Raw genomic sequence first — 20,753 nt, forward strand, 5'->3', positions numbered from 1 at the left:
ACTTTAAAGCAATAACAGATTCATTCACATCTTTAAGGTGGTAAAACAGCCAAGGGCACTCCAATAGGGTGTCATAAAACAGCTTGAACCTCCCCCCCCCCCCCCAAGCTGTGGCACGGCAAGTAAAGCAGATGCCTCACTGCTCCATTGACCTCGGTTCAATTCTGACCTCAAATATCTCTGTGGTGTTTGCACATTCTCCCAGTGACTGCCTGGATTCCCTGTGAGTGCACCTGCTTATTCCCACATCCCAAAGATAAATTGACCTATTTCAATTGCCTCCAGTGTGCAGAAGAATATGAGAATCTGGGAGGAATAAATGGAATGTGTGGTAACTTCTTCTTTGAAAAAGATCCACTTGACAACTTCAAGCTCGAAAGAACAACTTTATCTGGAACAACAAAACCATATATATACCCAGAGGCTTAGTCTTCTTCCTCTGTTGTTTTCCCTCTGCATCACACACCATGGCCTCCAAGCTATATACAAGACACACAGGAAGTAACCCCGCCCAGCCTCACTTTCAAGAAAGCTCACATTACAACACTTCTCCCCCCATAAAATCCAACATGCCCCAAATATAAAAGAACAATGGTGTCATCAGCTTGCATACTCCTAAAACTTATAATAATATCTCAGCAACAATTTAATAATATAAAAACATCTAAAAAACATGGCAGATTCCACATTCTGTCTACTAAAAGAAACTGTCCAATCAAAGATTAAGTCTCTCAGGAGATTTGCAAATGCACTTTGATCTGAACACTACCCCCAGTGACCCAGCCAGCACCACTGACGAAGGTGATTTTGGCAGAGTGTCCATTCTCTTCAAGGAACCCAAACCCCTCTGCCAGCATCTCTTTCGCTCTCTGGCAAAATCACTGGGGGAAAAACTTCCATAGTAGTCGGTCTCACCATTGGAAACTCCATGGAACTGTCTGCCTCTGAATATGTATCTTGACGCAAGCACACAATGTCCTGATGTCTGCTGAAAACACATCTTTCACTCAATAACATAGCAGACAGGCCCACTCTGCTTAAGAATAACCCTGGGTAGCCATTTGCTGATCATGTCCCTCCTTCTACTTTTCCTGCTGTCTCTCCACTCTGCCTTCGTGTCTGGGTACAGCAAGTCCAATCTCGACTTGGGCCTACTCCCCAACAGCATCTCTGCTGGAGTGTGTACAGTTGTAGTCTGTGGCATAATGTGGTATTTAAACAAGAAGCGTGAAAGCCTGATCCTAAGAGAGTCCTCTGTTATCCTCCTTAGCCCTTCCTTCACTGTCTGAACAGCCCGCTCAGCCAAACCATTTGGGTGGAAAGGGCCTTCCGAATGGGATGAACGTCATTCTGCTGCATGAATTCACTGAACAGCTCACTGGTAAACATCAGGCCATCATCAGTGACCATCATCAACCCCTGGACTGCAAACACTTGCCTGACTTTGATTATGGTCGAACAGGCTGTAATATTGCCCTTGACGTGAGCTTCTAGTCATTTGATCTCTGCATCTACTATTACTAGAAACATCTGCCCCACAAAAGGGTCAGCAAAGTTCAAATGTAGCCTCGACCAGGGGCATTCTGGCCACTCCCATGGGTGCAAAGGAGCTACTGATGGTATTTTCTGATTGATTTGATATTGCGTGCATAATTTCACATTTTTTTTCCAAATCCTGATCCATTCTTGGCCACCATACATAGGATCTTGCAAGGCTTTTCATTCGAGACATCCCTAGATGAGTCTCATGAACTTCCTCCACAATCATTGATCTGCCAGGGGAAGGCACGATGACCCTCGCCCCCCGCCCCCCCAGAAAATGCAGCCATTCTGTAGAACCAATGCTACCTTATGTTTCGCATAAAGCTTCAGTTCCTTTCCTTCCACAGCACTGGGCCATCCTTATAAAGGAAAGTCTTCTCTGTCCACACCTTTACAGATATCTCTGACAGCCTTTCCAATGAAAACACCATTTCTGGAGACACAAATGTAGCATCCGGTGCCTCAGGAAAAGGTGGATGACTCAGAGCATCGACATTTGCATTATCCCACCTGCTCTGTATGTAATAGTATAATGGTAGGCTGACAAACACTGTATCCTAGCTGAGGCTAGCAGTGGGATGCATCTGGTCTCACTGAACAGGCTCAGCAATGGTTTATGATCTCTATAAATTGTGAATGCATATCCATAGAAATACTGATGGGGGGTGGTGGGTGGTGTATTATACTGACTGCTTCTCGTGTATAGAGTTGCTTGCTATTGGCTAAGGTTGTAGAGATGCACCACCCTACTGGTATAACAGATGGAGGTGCTTTCCCACTGGCCAGTATAGTGGTGGCTGAGAGTCTGTTAATAAAAGCCCTGTATTAGTATTACACTTGTCTAGTCCATGTCTATGGCATATCAAGTTTATTAACAGATTCTCAATCATGGGTACTTCTCTGAAACCTGGAAGACTCAAAATAGATCAAGGTGCTACCCGAACTGGAGAAATATTTCACCACTGGTTCCAGTGTTTTGAAGCATCCATGCGAGTGAAAAAGTTGAGCAAGAGGCTGTGAAGATGGACCATCTTGTGGCTCTCCTCAGAGAAGAACCCTACTCCATGGTTATGGAGACAGCCATGTACCAGAATGCACTGAATCTCCTCAGAACCTACTTATGATATTGATCCGCACTATTAATGACTCTAAAGACTGAGAGAGAAACAATAGGCTTTAATACACATTAGATTTCAGCTAGCAGAAATCTATGTGCTCGAATGAATGGACGGGGCCAGGGAGGTCGACTTTTATGGCCGCGTCATGGGGAGGGGGTTACATGGACGTCGAGTCATCAGTGGGTGGGCCAGCCACTGTATACAGAGCCCCAGCAGTATATACGTATACACATCTCACTACATTCACCCCCTCTTTAAGAAAATAAGATCCAGTCCTAGAGGTTCAGGTGGCTTCCTCTGCCTCTGTGACCTGCACAGCTCCGCCGGGGGTGTACTGGTCAGCTCTGTTGCTGGTCGGGTGTCTTGAGGCAGGGGGGTAAGGCAGTTGCCATAGGGGGTGGGCTCTGGTTGTCAGTGGGGGTGGTTGTGGCAGTCAGCTCGGCAGGGCGAGGGTCCCTGGCATGTGGTGTGGGTGCCCAGGGGGGGCGTTGATAGCCTGTGCCAAGTACCTGTAGTGGTCGATGTGTGTATGTGGTGGTCGGGGCCGGGGTAGGTGGGTGTCTCCGCACACGCTAGGTTCCAGACAGGGACTATGTCCTCATGGCCGTCAGGGTACTGGACGTATGCGTATTGTGGATTTGCGTGCAGAAGCTGCACCTCTTCCACCAATGGGTCAGTCTTGTGGCCCCTCACGTGCTTCCTCAGCAGGACAGGTCCCGGAGATGAGAGTCAGGGCAGCAGAATGGTTCCAGTCGCCGACCTCCTAGGGAAGGAAAACATGCGTTCATGAGGGGTCATATTTGTAGCAGGTTCAGAGGAGAGATTATATGGTATGGAGTGCCTCTGGAAGGACTTCCTGCCAGTGAGACACCGCCAAGCCTTTTGGCTTAAGGGCCAGGAGGATTGCCTTCCAAATGGTGGCGTTTTCTCACTCCACCTGGCTGTTTCCCCTGGGGTTACAGCTCGTTGTCCTACTAATGGCTATGCCTCTAGCCAACAGGTACTGCCACAGCTCATTGCTCATGAATGAGGACCCCGGATCACTTTGAATATAGTCTGGGTACACAAAGAGGGTGAATATGCTGCGGAGTGCCCTGATAACTGTGGCAGAGGTCATGTCGGAATAGGGGATTGCAAATGGGAATCTGGAGAACTCACCAATGATGTTGAGGAAATAGACATTCCTATTGGTTGAGGGCAGGGGTCTCTTGAAATCGATGCTCAGCCGTTTGAAGGGGTGCTTGGCCTTGATGAGATGTGCCTTGTCAGGCCTGAAGAACTGCGGTTTACATTCCGCGCAGACCCGACAGTGTTTTGTCAGCGACCTGAGTCCTCAATGGAATACGGGACGTTCCAGGCTTTTATGAAATGGAACAACCTCTCAACTCTGGGGTGGGAGATGTCATCATGGAGGGACTAGAGGCGGTTGAGATGCGCACTGGTGCACGTCCCCCAGGATAGGGTATCTGGGGGATCGTTGAGTTTCCCTGGCCGGTACAGGATATCAACATTTGCATGTTTGATTCTCCACCTCAAGGTTTGATCATTTTTTTTATTTTACCCCACAGTTTTGTGTTAAACTTGAAAGCGATGGCCCATTGGTCCATCAGCATGGTAAATCTTTTCCTGGCCAGGTAGTGACACCAGTGGTGCACAGCCTCAACGATCACCTGTGCCTCCTTCTCAACTGAGGAATGCCGTGTCTCGGGGCCATGGAGGGTGCAGGAAAAAATTGCAACTGGCATTGTTACAAATGGACAGGTATCTCACCTTTTACATTATCCAGATCGACTAGGCAAGGCTATCCTTTGTCACCAGCTCTATTTGCATTGGTTATTGAACCTTTGGCTCAGATGATTAGACAAGATAGTAATATTAAAGGTATTAAGGTGAAAGCTGATGAATATAAAATAAACTTGTTTGTAGATGATGTTTTGATATATTTAACACAACCTCTGAAATCTTTGGGGAGTCTGCATGATAGATTGGAGCAGTATATAACATTAACTGGGAAAAGAATGAAATTATGCCTTTAGCTGAAATGGATTATACTCTCTGCAGGCATATTGTTAAATTTAAGTGGTCGGATCAGATTAAGTATTTAGGTATTATGATAGACTTAATTATTATAATTTATATGAATTGAATTACCTACCTTTACTGTCTAAAATTAAATATGATTTGAATTGATGGAAAGATTCATCTATAACATAAATAGGATGTGTTAATTGTATTAAAATTAGCATCTTTCCTTGGATTCAATATCTTTTTCAATCTATTCCTTGCAAGATTCCTCAAAATATTTTTAAAGATTCGAATGCTTTGGTGAGGAGGTTTTTGTGGAAAAGTAAAATGGCAAGGGTCTCATTACAGAAATTAACTTGGAAGTATGCATTAAGAGGTTTGTAACTTCCTAATTTTCAGAATTATTATGAATTGGCACAGTTGAAATTTATTAATAGGATGTTTGAAGTGGATAAAACTTTGATATGGGCTAATATTGAATTATCTCAGATTGGTGAGAAGAAGATGGATCAGTTATTTATAGATTGAAATCTCAGTTATTAAGTAATAGGATGTTTGAAGTGGATAAAACTTTGATATGGGCTAATATTGAATTATCTCAGATAGGTGAGAAGAAGATGGATCAGTTATTTATAGATTGAAATCTCAGTTATTAAGTAATTATAATTTGTCGGTGTTGAAACACAATGGAATTACGAAGTAAAAAAAACAAAAATTATAGGTTCTCAAGGTGAAATTTCGGGTAAAATTCCTTTGTTTCAAAATAAACATTTTCCTTTTACACTTAATAATCAACTTTTGAAATTATGGGATCAGAAAGGTATTAAATTAGTAGAAGATTGTTATGAAGCAGGATATTTAATTTCATTTCAAAGAAGGAAAGAGAAATATGAAATATCTTTGAATACTTTTTTCTTATTATCAAATTAAAGCCCTATTGTTGGATAATTTTAGGCGTACATTACAGCTACCCAGGAGGTCTAAATTTGAAATTTTACTTACTGATGGTTGTAAGAAAGGATTTATATCTGAGATGTATGCTTTATTGCAGAGTAAAATGCTTAAGCCAGATGTTTATAAATCTAAATTAAAATGGGAAAATGATTTGTCCATATCTATTTTTCAGGATGATTGGATGAATCTGTGAGGATAGTATGACTAAAATTGTGAATGTAAGGTACATATTGGTTCATCATTTTCTTCATTAATTATATTTAACTCCAGAGAAATTAAGGAAACATAAGTTTATCTCTTCTGATTTATGTTGGAAGTTGGTTCTATTTTACATTCTATTTTGTTATGTGAGACAGTGAAACCTTTTTGGGCTAGATTTAAGGAATTTTTAGAAGCTATTTTTAAATTGAAATCTCTGTTTGATCCTTTATTATTTTTATTGGGTTATATTAAGAAATTAAGTTTGGAGTTAAAACTAAATCAATTCCAAATTGCTTTTTTAAGATTGGCTTTAGCTATGGATAGAAAATATTTGGCAATTACTTGGAAAAATTAGACTAATTTGAGTATTCAGCGATGGCATTTGGAAATTAGATCTTGTATTCTGTTGGAAAAGATAACCTATAATTTACGTAATAATTATTCTTTGTTGAAACTTGGAGCCCGTATTTGGAATGTATGGGGTTGAATTATTAACTTTTTTTCCCCACACATTAATGGTGTTGCTCCAAACCATAGCAAATAATAGAAGAGTTTTATGTTATGTGATCTCCTCTTCTCTTTTTCTTCTTTTCTTTTTTTTTTCTTTTGGGGTATGTATTATGTCTTCTTATTGTTTTTTTATTGTATGACTTACCATGATTAATAAATAAAATTTCAAACAAAATGAAAGACTATATCTCCATGCTAAATCCCTTTCATTATTCTATAGACTGGACTGGATCTTACAAATTAAAATTTTAATAACTCCAAATGCTAGAAATTGGAAACAAAATCTAAGCTCATAGAAATGGAAGTCATGATTATTCAAACCTTCTTCATCATTTTAGCCTTTGATACGCCAATTTTGATAAATCTAAGATTAATTTAGGAAGGCTGGAGGTGTGGGCTGAGAAATGGCTGATGGAATTTAATACAGATAAGTGTGAGGTGTTACATTTTGGAAAGGCAAATCTAAATAGGTCATATACATTGAATGGTAGGCTATTGAGATGTGCAGAGCAACAAAGGGATTTAGGAGTGATGGTAAATAGTACCCTCAAGGCTGATACTCAGGTAGATGGTGTGGTGAAGAAGGCATTTGGAATGTTGGTCTTCATAAATCGAGGTATTGAATTCAAGAGTAGGGTGGTTATGATGAAATTGTACAAGGCATTGGTGAGGCCAAATTTGGAATACTGTGTATAGTTTTGGTCACCAAATTATTGGAAAGATATAAACAAAATAGAGAGAGTGCAGAGAAGGTTCACAAGAATGTTGACAGGATTTCAAGTTACAGGGAAAGGTTGTGCAGACTAGGGCTTTTTTCTCTGGAGCGTAGAAGATTGAGGGGGGGACTTGATAGAGGTGTTTAAGATTTTAAAAGGGACAGAGAGTAAATGTGGATAGGCTTTTTTCAATTAAGAGTGGGGGAGATTCAAACTAGAGGGCATGGTTTAAGATTGAAGGGGGAAAATTATAAAGGGCACATGAGGGGAAATTTCTTTACGCAAAGGATGGTAGGGATGTGGAATGAGCTTCCGGCAGACGTGGTCGAGGCGGGATCATTGGTTACATTTAAGGAAAGACTGGATAGTTACATGGATAGGAGGGGACTGGAGGGGTATGGACCGGCTGCTGGTCAGTGGGACTAGGAGGGTGGGGATTTGTTATGGCATGGACTAGTAGGGCCGAACTGGCCTGTTCTGTGCTGTAAGTGGTTATATGGTTATAAAATATTATTCCTCAGATCCTAAATTAAGTTTGTAATGTTACCTCTTCACTTTGAATTCTAGTGGCATAGAAGATATAGGATAATATCCCATGAAAAATGTAGATTATGTTTTTTTTTTAAGCTGTATATTCTCTTTCACTGAATTTCCACAAGAATTTGGTCAATTCCCATTGTGTATGCGCTGTACAAACTGCATCCCTATAATTTCTTTTAATATATTTTTCCAGTATATTCTTCCACTTCTTATAGGTTCTGTGTACTAATCCTTCCTGTAAGTGCAGCTTTGCTGTCAACTTTGCGCTGTGACAGTAAAATATACTTTTTAATGATTCTCTGTGATATTTTTATTTAAAATCCTATGGCTGCCAGGAAATTTATTTCTAATTTATTGCCAATGAATCTAGATACAAGACCAGCTATTGCTACCCAGGCTTAATTTTCCCAAGAGACTCTTCTAGCCTGCCGATCTCATCAGTCCTGTGAAGAAAAATCAGAATCAGAATTTATTACCATGAACACGTCATGTTTTGCAGCATCACATGAGAAATATTGCTGTAAATCACATTTCAAAAATAAATAAATAGTGCAAGAAAATAGGATATAGTGAGGTAGTGTCTGTGGTTCATTGTCTATTCTGAAATCTGATGGCAGAGGGGAAAAAGTTGTGCCACTGGATGCTGGTCTTCAGGCTCCTGTACTTTTTTTCTGATGGTAGCAGTGTGAAGAGAGCATGGCCTGGATGGTGGGGATCCTTGAGGATAGAGGCTGCCTTCTTAAGACACCAACTCTTGCAGAAGTCCTTGATGGAGTGCCAACTGATGCCTGTGATGATGTTGGTTGAGTTAACAACTCTTTGGAGTTTTTTTCCTGTCCTGTTTATTGGCACCTTCATACCAGACAGTGATGCACTCAGGCAGAATGCTCACCATGGCGCACCAGTGGAAATTGGTAAGAATCTTCGGTGACATACCAAATCTCTTTAAACTCCACATGAAATATAACTACTGACGAGGCTTTTTCATGGTTGCATCGGCATGGAACCTTCAGGACAGATCCTCAGAGAGGTTGATGCCCAGGAAATTGTAGTGCTATTTCCTAATCAGCCTTCTTTGCGGTTTCTTCAGCAGGGACAAACACCCCTCCATCTGGCTGCAGAGAATAACCATTCTGAGGTTGTGAAGCTCTTCCTCAAACATAAGCCTGAACTGGTGATGTTGGCAAACATGGAGGGGTCCACTTGTGCACATATCGCTGCATCAAAGGGAAGTGTTGCTGTGATCAAGGAGCTGCTAAAGTTCAACAAAGCTGGTGTTACCACATCTCGGAATAAGGTGACACCCAAGGGCTTCATGTGGAGGGAGAAATGAATATAAACTATTGATGAATAAGATAAAAAGTAATATCACTTGAAAAACATATTGGAGCTTATGGTTGATTTAAGTTAAGAAATTTAAAAAATGCAGATAAGGAAAATATTAAAATAAAAACAGGAAGTACCAGAATCAGAATTCACATTTCAAGCCTAAAGAATTAATTAATTTTCTAGACCCCTCTCTATTGGGGATTTAAATGTAGATATACAGCACGGTAACAGGCCCTTTCGGCCCAAACCTGTGCCACCCGATTACCCCCAAATGACCTACAACTCCAGTACGTTTTGTAAGATGGGAGGAAACTGGAGTCCCCGGGAAAAGCCCACGCAGACACAGGGAGAACAAACAAACTCCTTACAGCCAACACAGGATTTGAACCCCTCCCCCAATCGCTGATGCTGTAAGAGCATTGCGCTGCTGCTCCACAAAGGAGACCAAATGCAGAGGAATGTGACAGTACAGTCTCTTCTTCATTCCACAAATGTGACCCAGGCTTTCAGGCACCTGTAACTTTAATTCTCTATCCCATCTCATTCTGTTCTTTGTCCACTAATTTGTTCCAACATAATTTTGAGGAATAGTGCCTCATTTTTGAACATCATACATGAAAGGTTCCTTCATATTTAAGGGCAAACTCAAGGATACTCAAAGAGTGATGGATGCAGGTGGTGATGGAGGCTGGTGCAATAGGGGCATTTCAGTCGACAATTCTATGATTCCCACTTACATCTTTGTTTGAGCAGTCTTGTTTCTGTCCTCATCCCATTGCCACCCATTCTGGCCTTGCATCCTGATCCATCCTAAGTTAATCTTTTCTGCATTCCAACCTAATTCAGATTCTCTGTTTTGTGATCTGATTAAGCAAGAAGGGGTGCAGAAACAAAGATGTTGCTAGGATTGGAGGGCTTGAGATATGAGGCTAGGCTGGGACCATTTTCCTTGGAGAAAAGGAAGCCGAGGGAGGTTTAAAAAATAATGAGGGCATAGATTCTAAAACTAGAGGGCGTAAGTCGAAGGTGATAGAAAAAGGTTTCAAATAATTTTTTACTGCCTTTACTACATATAAGATTATGAGAGGCATAGTTAGGGTTGATAATCAGCACCTTTTTCCCCCTGGGAAGCAATGGCCAATACTAGAGGACATCCATTTAAAGTTAGCGAAGGAAGGTTTAGGGGAAACATCAAAGGTAGTTTTTTTTTACATTGGGTCCCTGGAATGCATCGCAGTTGTGGGGGGGGGGGGGTGGTGGAGGTGGTGGTGGTGGAGGCTCATACATTAAGAGCATTTTAAAAACTCTTAGACAGGCACATGGATGTAAGAAAAATGGAGGGTTATGGGCTGTGAGGCTGGAAAGGATTAGATTGTTGAGGAATAGATTTATATAGGTTGACACACCATCATGGACCAAAGGCCCTGTTCTTTGTTCCAGGTTCTATATTTACTTATTTTACAAACATACAGAGGAATGTTATTTACTAGAAGAGGACTCCGAATGATGGGAAAAATCTGACAGGATACAAATAATGATAATGGATTTATTGTCATATGCATGTCACAATTTGAGCTATCCAATACCACAATTTCTTTCACTGCAGCCAAACAGATACTTAATTTTAAAAAACTATATTGATATACCCTAAAATAAGTTAAAGTAGCTAATAAAAACAAAATATAGATTGTTAATACATTCAATATTAATTAATATTCATAGTGCATGTAAAAATGTGACATTAATGTAATGTGAATAGTCCTTTTTGTGGTGTCAGAACAGTCTGTCATTAGTGTAACTGGGGAAGGTTCAAGAGCCTGATAGCTGCTGGAAAGAACCTGTTCTGAAACCGAGAGAAGCTGGTCTACAGTATTGATATTTTTTCATTTTAATTATGTTAGCCCTTTTGGCCTGCAAGCCCATGATGCCCAATTACACCCAAGTAACCTACAGACCCGTAAATGGTCTGTAGGTCAATTGGTGGAAGGAAACCATAGCACCTGGAGGAAACCCACACAGACTCAGGCAGAACGTACAATGTCCTTATAGTCAGTGCCAGATTTTAATCCAAGTTGGTGGTGCTATAACATCAATGCACTAACTGCTATGGTAACCATGCTGCCTTCAACAAACTTCCCTGTATTGATGTGGTGATTTGGTATTTTTCAGAATAAAGACTCTAATCCACTCCACCTGGCTGCCACTGGAGGTCATGCTGAGGTTGTTAAGGTGTTGCTGGAGGCTGGTGCATCGGCAACTGATGAGAATGCAGTGAGTTTTGATCCAAAGAGGTCACTAAAATTGTGAAGGAGGAATATATTGTAGACATGAGAAGGTTTGGTTGTTAATGCAATATAATCACAATAAAATTTAATAGTTAAAAAAATGCAATACATTCCAGGCAATCTAATACCAGGATTGGAATTTTTAATTGGCTTCTGCACTCCAGTAGTTGAGATAATTACAAGTTAAGTCAATTATCATCTGACTGTACAAGTGCAACCTGACAAAACAGCATTCTCCGGTCCTCAGTGCAAAACATGTAGACGCACAACCAGACATAACACACATACAGACAAACAATGCATACGAAGGCCAAGTATTTTAGCTATACAAATAAATAAATACAAATGAGAGTCTCCAATGGTTAGTGTGAGTAGTTCCTTTGGTCATTCAGCATTCCCACTGCCCATGGAAAGAAGCTGTACCTCAGCCTGATGGCGCTGGCTCTGATACTCCTGTATCTCTTCCCCGATGGGAGCAGCTGAAAGATGCTGTGTGCAGGGCAGAAGGGGGTCCTCAATGTTTTCGAACAAAGTTAAAACAGGAGAGAGAAAAGAAGGATTTCCTTTTATATGCAATGAAATTAGATGGAAGTTAATGTGGAGTATAAATATTGTATTGATCATTTGGACCAACACACTATTTCTATACAGTAATTCTAAGTAATGAGCCCTACTGAACCATTCTTGGAGGCAGCAAATTCTTTTATAAATTATTTCTGAATGAACACTGTATAAGCTGGAGGTGCCCATGGAAAGAACTGTATATGGGTGGAGCTGAGGAATGGGAAAGGTATGACTACACTCATGGAGTTGTATTATAAGCCAACTAAAAATTCTCAAGCGAATTGGAGGAGCAAATCTATAGAGAGGTAGCAGACGGCTGCAGGAAACATAAGGTTGTGATAGGAGATTTTAATTTTCCACATATTGACTGGGACTCCCATACTGTAAAAGGGCTAGATGGCTTGGAGTTTGTCAAATGTGTTCATGAAAGTTTTCTAAATCAATATATACAGAGAGTGGAATACTGGATCTCCTATTAGGGAATGAGACAAGACAGGTGTCAGAAGTATGTGTAGGGGAACATTTTGGGTCCAGTGATCATAATTCCATTAGTTTCAAGTTAATAATGGAGAAGGATAGGTCTGGGCTGAGATTCTAAATTGGAGAAAGGCCAATTTTGAGGAAATGAGAAAGGACCCTAGAATGCATGGATTGGGATAAGTGATTTCAGGCAGGGATGTGTGAGGTAAGTGACGGACCTTCAAAGGTGAAGTTTTGAAAGTACAGAATTTGTATGTTCCTATCAGGATTAAAGCCAAGATTAGCAGGGATAGCTAATCTTGGTTTTCAAGGGATATTTGGATCTGGTTCGGAGGAAGATAGAGGTGTATAGGCAACATGGAGCAAATGAGGTGCTTGAGGAGTATAAAAAATGCAAGAAAAATCTCAAGAAAGAAATTAGGAAGCTTAAAAGAAGACATGAGGTTGCTTTGGTCGACAATGTGAAGGAAAATCCTAAGGATTTCAACAGGTATATTAAGAGCAAAAGGGTAGTAAGGGACAAAATTGGTTCCCTTGAAGATCAGAGTGGTCGGCTTTGTATGGAGCAAAAAGAGATGGTGCAGATCTTAAATGTATTTTTTCCATCAGTATTCACCCAGGAAATGGGCACAGAGTCATGGGAAGGAAAGAAAATAAGTAATGAGGTCATGAAACCTACACAGATTAAAGAGGAGGAAATGTTTTCTGTTTTAAAGCTAATAAGGGAGGATAAATCACCAGAGCCTGACAAGATATTCCCTCGGACCTTGAGGGAGACTAGTGCAGAAATTACAGGGGCTCTAATAGAAATATTTAAAATGTCCTTAGCCACAGGTGTGGTGCCAGATAATTGGAGGATAGCTCACATTGTCCCGTTGTTTCAAAAAAGGCTCCAAAATTAACTCTAGAAATTATAGGCCAGTCAGCCTGACATCAGTAGTAGGTCAATTATTGGAAGGTGTTCTAAGAGATTGGATATAGAATTATTGGGATAGCCAGAAACTGATTAGGGATAGTTAACATGGCCTTGTGCGTGGTAGGTCATGTTTAACCAATCTTGTAGAGTTTTTCGAGGAGGTTACCAGGAAAGGCTGTGGATGTTATCTTCATGGACTGTAATAAATCCTTTGACAAGGTCCCACATGGCAGGTTTGTCAGGAAGATTCAGATGCTAGGTATTCATGATGAAGTAATGAACTGGATTCGACAATGGCTGGACAGAAGAAGGCAGAGAGTAGTGGTTGATGATGGCTTCTCAGACTGAGGGCCTGTAACTAGTGGTATGCCTCAGGGACCATTGTTGTTTGTCGTCTATATCAATGATCTGGATGATAATGTGGTAAATTGGATCAGCCAGTTTGCAGATGACACGAAGATTTGAGGCATTGTGCACAGTGAAGAAGGTTTTCAGAGCTTGCAAAGGGATCTGGACCAGGTGGAAAAATGGGCTGAAAAATGCAAATGGAATTTAATAGACAGGTGTTGAGTTTGGGAAGTACGAACTAAGAAAGGACATAAATGGTAAATGGTAGTGCACTGAGCAGTGTGGTAGAACTGAGGGATCTGGGAATACAGATACATAATTCCATGGAAGTGGTGTCACAGGTGAATGGTTTTGTAAAAAGAGCTTTTGGTATATTGGCCTTCATAAATCAGAGTTTTAAGTTTAGGAGTTGGATGTTATGAAAGTTATGTAAGACTGGTGAGGCAAAATTTGGAGTATTATGTGCAGTTTTAGTCACCTAGCTACAGGAAAGATATCAATAAGATAGAAAGAGTGCAGAGGAGATTTCCTGGGATATTGCCCAGACTTCAGGAATTGAGTTATAGGGAAAGGTTAAATGAGGTGTGGCAGCCCGCCACTGTGGCGATCAAGCTGAAAACGCAACCAAAGGCCAGCAGCCCATGCAGCAGCACTGGCCCCAACAACTGAACCGGCGGGTGAATGGTAAGGGCAGCTTAAAGGCTTAATGGTGCTGTCCTTGCTGCACAGTCAAGTGACAGCGACAGCGCGTGGGGAAGAAGGGCGTTGCTTTGCAGGAAAGTACCCGCGCGCGAGAAACCTGCTTTTGTTTTGCATGTTGTGACATCAGCCAAGAAGGGCCATGGCGGAAACAGTGCAAGTATAAAAGTCGGACCTGAGCCCAAATAAAACTCAGAGTTTAACCTGACTACACTACATATGTGTGTCTTCTTTCAAGTAATGCGTGGCTACAGAAGGAGATTTGATAGAGGTATTTAAAATTATGAGGGGAATAGACAAAGTACGATAAATGTAGATAGGCTTTTTCCACTGAGGGTAGGTGAGATACAAACCAGAGAATATGGTTTAAGAGTGCAAGGGGAAAAGTTTAAGGGAAGCATGATGGGGACAGACTAGAAGAGCCGATGGGGCCTATTTCTGTGCTGTAATGTTCTATGGTTCTATCAAGAAAAAAATTGTTCTGTGCCAATATAGTAGCTGTGCTGTTAACATGATGTTTAGTGTTTCTTATCACTGCCAAACTGCCACCCTCGAATTGGAGGAACAACACTTACACGGCACAGTTGGCATAGCAGTTAGCGCAAAGGTGAGAGAAACAGTTAATGTTACTGGCTTTACTGAATTAAGTCATTTCAGAATACCAGCCTTTCCACTTTATATCAAAATCAGCTTGTTTTACCTTTCATTAGAACTTTGTCCAACATTTACTCATCTTTCTGATAACTTTGTCATTATCTTCTTCCACATTTTATTCCACAACCTCTAAGTAATTGTGCTTTTGGGATTTTTTTCCTCCTCTGTCCAATGCAGAATCTATATCAAACCTCTACCAGTGGCCCTTGTTTAGGCACATCTATCTTAACTTGGAGTATTAAGAAATTAATATTATTAAACAATTTAGCAAACTAGATAACAGGGTCATATTAGATTCTGAATGCACTAAAGCATCTGGTTTGTTTGCAATAATTATTGTCTGTAATTCACCTGAATAAACATTTTAACTGATTTTCTTTTCATTTTCTAGGATGGAATGAATGTGGTTCATTTAGCTGCTAAAAATGGACACATTAATGTTCTTGAAGCTCTGAAAGGAACTCTATCTTTTAAAATAACCAGTACAAAGGTTAGTCACTCACCAAATATTCATTCCATGATCTCATCAAGATTAAATTTGTAAGAGTATTGCAAATAATTTGTTACAATTTTCAGGATAAAAAATGTTTACCAAACCTTCTTTATGACTGTGCAGTTAAATATTCACTTTCTAATTATTCATACCAAATAGTTTCAGGTATTATACTTGTTAGGCTGCCACCCAGTAATTACATAAAGCAGACTGGTGCGATGCAAAAAAAACTGAACAATTATCTGTGCTTCTCTGAGTTACTCTTTAGTGATTCATGAGAATTATTGATCGACTAAAGTAGGCCAATATTTCAGAGAGCTGTGGCAACAGATCTTTTGGAAAGATCTAGTCATCTGGGACAATATGGGGGCATTTTTCCAAGGCAACAGAAGTAAATGCCAGAGGGCATCTGTTTAAGGTGAGCAGAGGAAAGTTTGTGAAGAGATGGCAGTGGTAAGTTTTTTGCACAGCGAATGGTGGGTGCCTGGAATACATTGTCAGGGTTAGTGGTGGAGGCTAGTATAATAGGAATATTAAAAAGACTCAGACTCAAAGGGCCATGAGTTAAGGGTAAGGGGGCAACACTTTAGGAGAAATATTAGAGGTGGCTTTTTCACTCACCAAGTGGTGGCAGAATGGAATGAACTTCTGAATGAGATAGTTGCGTCAGGGTCCCTTCTGTCATTTAAGAGAAGGTTGGATGTGTTCATGGAGGTGAGGGGGTTAGAGGGTTATTGGTGGTGAGCGGGAGGTTTGAGCTAGTGGAGTTGTTCTAGTGAACCGGTGCGGACTCGAAAGGACGATGTGGCCTGTTTCCGCTCCGTAACTGGTTATATGGTTATAGGCACATGGATGTAAAAAAAAAGAGGGTTATGAGTGTGAGATAGGGAAGGATTATGTTGTTGTGAAGTAGGTTTACATAGATCAGCACCACATCCTGGGCTAAAGGGCCTGACCTGTGCAGTAATTCTCTACATTAATAACTAGTATTTGGAAGTTCATTTATTCAAAACAGTAATCGACAGGAAAAGATTGCATCGATGAGTAGATTTCCTGAAAATTTGAAAATGCTTTAGTAAAATATAATTGTTCCTAGATCTAGGATATTGAATGAGTATAAAAGGAGAAATACCCATGCTGATAAATCCACAGATATCTTTTCTCCTCTTGTCTTCCTTCTCCTAACAGCAAAATAGATATAGTGCCACTGAGTAATTTATGCCTTGAATATACAATCATACTTTGAGGAAAGCTGAGTATAAGTATCAAATGTGCAGACCCAATCTGTAATACTAAAAAGTTATCATTGCTAAGTAATAGCTTTATTCAATAGCAGCACGCTGATACGCATGCTATTCAGAAATATCTGTATACATCATGAGTAAAGTTTATTTTTGTAAAATAAAGTAGATCAAACACCACAGTTTGGAGTTGGTTACTGATGTGCTGGGCCCAATGAAACAAATCTGAAATGTTTTGCTTATACAATGTTTAAGGATGAAACATCAGTAACATTGACATTAACATTGAAAAGTAAGATCTCTGGATTACTCCTGGTGCCACATGCTAGTGAGTTCAGAAATAGAACAATAGGCCAACGAATTTGTGGCTGAGGAGCTGGTGCAAGGAGCAGAGATCCAGGTTTTTGGATTATTGGGATTTCTTCTGGGGGTGAGGTGACCACTTCAAGTGGGACACAAATAAGAGAAGGGAGATTTAACAGGATTTGAGGGGTAATTCTTTAACCCAGAGTGTGGTGGGTATATGGAATGGGTTGCCAGAGGATATGGTTGAGACAGGTGCTAATGCAACGCTTAAAAAAAAATTGGACAGAATCGTGGATAGGATGGGTTTAGAGGAATATGGGCCAAATGTGGGCAGGTCCGATGAGTGTGAGTGGGACATTTTGGTTGGAAAAAGGCTTGTTTCCACACTCTAACACTCTATTGGCTCAATGCTGTAAGGCAGCATATTGAATTGTTCAGAAGAATACATGAAAATAACATTTTGCATTCACTGGACGTATGTTTTTGGGGAAAAAATTAAAGAGGAAGTGAGTGGAAGAATAAGAACATTGACCAGGAATAGGCAATCTGGCCCTTCAAGCCATCCCAACTTATACATTCACATGTGAAGCAAGCTTCTAGTGAGCCATCATTGCATTTAGCACTTTATTATGAAGAACCTAGGAAGTAGGAACAGGAGTAGGCCAAAAATGGGCCATTGAGCCTGCTCCGCCATTCAATATGACCTAACTCCACCTACCTGCCTTCTCCCCATATCCCCTAATTCCTCTATCATGTAAAAATTTATCTAACCTAATTTTAAATATGTTTAATGAAGCAGCCTCAACCACTTCCCTGGTTAGAGAATTCCAAACATTCACTACTCTCTGGGAAAAACTATTTTTCCTCATCTCTGTCCTAAATCTACTCCCCCGAATCTTGAGACTGTGTCCTCTCATTTTAGTTTCCTCGGCCAGCTCAAAAAACCTTCCTGCATCTATCCTATCCATACCCTTCATAATCCTATATGTTTCTATAAGATCTCCTCTCATTCTTCTGAACTCGAGCGAATACAATCCTAGATGATTTAATCTTTCATCATAAGTCAACCCCTTCATCACAGGGATCAACCTAGTCAACCTCCTCTGGACCGTCTCCAAAGCCAATATATCCTTCCTCAAATATGGAGTCCAGAACCGGACACAGTACTCCAGGTGCGGTCTCACCAGTACCTTATACAGTTGCAACATTACCTCCCTACTCCTGAATTCAATTCCTCTAGTGATGAAGGCCATTTGCCTTCTTAATAACCTGCTGCACCTGCAACCTAACTTTTTGCGATTCATGCACAAGCACTCCCAAGTCCCTCTGCACAACAGCATGCTGTAGTTTTTCACCCTTTAAATAATATTCAGCTCTTTTATATTTCTTGCCAAAGTGGATAACCTCACACTTACTAACATTGTACTCTATCTGCCAGACCTTTGCCCACTCATCCAGCTTAACTATATCCCTCTGCAGACTCTCCACATCCTCATTACAATTTCCTCTTCCACTCAATTTGGTGTCATCCGCAAACTTGGCTACACCATATTTTGTCCCCTCCTCCAAGTCATCAATGTAAATGATGAACAGTTGTGGGCCTAACACTGACCCCTGCGGCACCCCACTTACCACTCTCTGCCAACCTTAAAAACTCCCATTTATCCCGACTCTCTGCCTCCTGCCAGACAACCAATTTTCAATCCAGGCCAATATACTTCCCCGGACTCCACCTTCCTGTAACTTACTGATAAGTCTCTTGTGCGGCACCTTATCAAATGCTTTCTGGAAATCCAAATATACAACATCAACCTGTTCCCCTCTATCCATTGCACCCATTATATCCTCAAAGAATCCTAACAAGTTTGTCAAACAAGAGCTTCCCTTTCTAAAACCATGCTGTGTCTGCCTGATTGAACCCTTACGTTCCAAAAGTTTCACTATTTCATCTTTAATGACGGCTTCAAGCATTTTTCCAACTACAGACGTCAAGCTAATTGGCCGATAATTTCCAGTCTTCTGCCTACATCCCTTCTTAAAAAGTGGCGTAACATTTGCCGTCTTCCAGTCTGCCGGGACCTGCCCAGAATCCAAGGAATTTTGGTATATGACCACCAATGCATCAAATATAACTTCTGCCATTTCCTTCAGAACCCTTGGATGCATATCATCAGGACCAGGTGATTTGTCTGGCTTTAGTCCCATTAGTTTCTCCATCACTACTTCCTTTGTAACAACTATTTTATCAAGGCCCTCCCCAACATTCGCATTTTTAACTCCGCACTTGGGCATGCTGGACGTGTCTTCCACCGTGAAGACTGACACAAAATATTTGTTCAATGCCTCGGCCATTTCCTTATTTTTTGCGACCAGTTTTCCTTTCTCATCCTCCAAGGGTCCTATGTTAACTCTGGCCACCCGCTTCCATTTTATATATTTATAAAATATTTTGCTTTATGTTTTTATATTTTGTGCCAATTTACTTTCTTAATCCTTTTTCCCATTACCTGCTTTGTAACCCCTTGTTGTCTCTTAAAGTTATCCCAATCTTCCAGTTTCCCACTGCTCTTTGCAGCTTTGTACACCTGCGCCTTCAATTTTATACTCTCCTTTATTTCCTTTGTTAGCCACAGTTGATTTTTCCCTCCCTTGCTGCCCTTTTTCCTGACCGGAATATATTTTTGTTGAGCATTACAAAATATTTCTTTGAAAATCTTCCACTGTTCCTCAACTGTTTTATCAATTAGCCTGTGCTCCCAGTCCACTCTGCCCAATTCCTCCCTCATCCTATGGTAGTCACCCCTGTTTAAGCATAATATATTAGTTTTAGATCGAACTATTTCCCCTTCCATCTGAATGAGAAATTCATTCATACTATGATCGCTATTTCCTAGATGGTCTCTGACTATTACATCATTTACTCTACCTATCTCATTGCACAACACTAGATCCAGGAGAGCATTTTCTCTTGTGGGTTCCTTAACATGCTGCTCAAGAAAGCTATCACGGATGCATTCTATGAAGTCATCTTCCAGACTCCCACGACCAACTTGATTTTCCCAATCTATGTGGAAGTTAAAATCCCCCTTGACTACTGCCGTATGATTATTACATGCCTCATTTATCTCTCTATTTATTTCCTGTGCCACTAAACTATTGTTATTTGGTGGGCAATAGATAACACCCACCAATAATTTTTTCCCTTTGTTATTCTTTATCTCTACCCAAATGGACTCAACATTATGCTCTTTATATCATTCCTCACTACTGCCTGGAGCTCATCTTTGATTAAGAGTGCAACTCCACCTCCCTTACCATCCTGTCTATCTCTTTGCACCACCTGATACCCTTGAAAGTTTAATTCCCATTTAGGGTCACCTTGTAGCCATGTTTTCGTGATGGCTACCAAATCATAGGCATGGGTACCGATTTGCACCTTAAGTTCACTCACCTTATTTCTAATACTGCGGGCATTCAGATAAAGTGCCCTTATGCTTTTTGTCCTTTTAATATCTAGTGACATCTGTAACCTTTTCTTTTGATTTTTCTGCCCACTATTTTTCTTAAGACTATCATTGACCCGAAAACTCACTGCACCATCTGATTTTTACTTTCTCCTCCCAACATTACTTTTCCTATTTTACTTTTCCTGGCCATTACTTTATCTTCCCTACCCTTTTCCCTATCACTCTGGTTCCCATACCCCTGCCAAGGTGTAGTTTGGCAACTTTGAAGCATGTCTTTGAGAACAATTTTGACTTGTCTTCCTGCTCTGAAGCACCAGCACTTAAAATAAATGATTATTCCCTGAGTGCAAAGGAAACTGTGATTT

At 40.6% G+C, this 20,753-nt stretch overlaps 1 protein-coding gene across 24 annotated transcripts in view; it reads left to right on the forward strand.

Annotated features, from left to right (window-relative positions):
• The window catches only part of trpn1 (transient receptor potential cation channel, subfamily N, member 1), a 269,947-nt gene that overhangs the window by 191,652 nt on the left and 57,542 nt on the right, over positions 1-20,753 (forward strand). For 22 of the 24 annotated variants that reach the window (XM_069922285.1, XM_069922291.1, XM_069922289.1 and 19 more), the window contains 3 exons: positions 8,697-8,903; positions 11,105-11,206; positions 15,273-15,371. In XM_069922285.1, the coding sequence (XP_069778386.1) occupies positions 8,697-8,903; positions 11,105-11,206; positions 15,273-15,371 (408 nt within the window). The remainder of the gene's footprint in view (positions 1-8,696; positions 8,904-11,104; positions 11,207-15,272; positions 15,372-20,753) is intronic. The other 2 variants (XM_069922295.1, XM_069922297.1) reach the window with 2 other exon arrangements.

This window comes from Narcine bancroftii, chromosome 2, assembly GCF_036971445.1.
Source record: "Narcine bancroftii isolate sNarBan1 chromosome 2, sNarBan1.hap1, whole genome shotgun sequence".
Lineage (NCBI taxonomy): Eukaryota > Metazoa > Chordata > Chondrichthyes > Torpediniformes > Narcinidae > Narcine > Narcine bancroftii.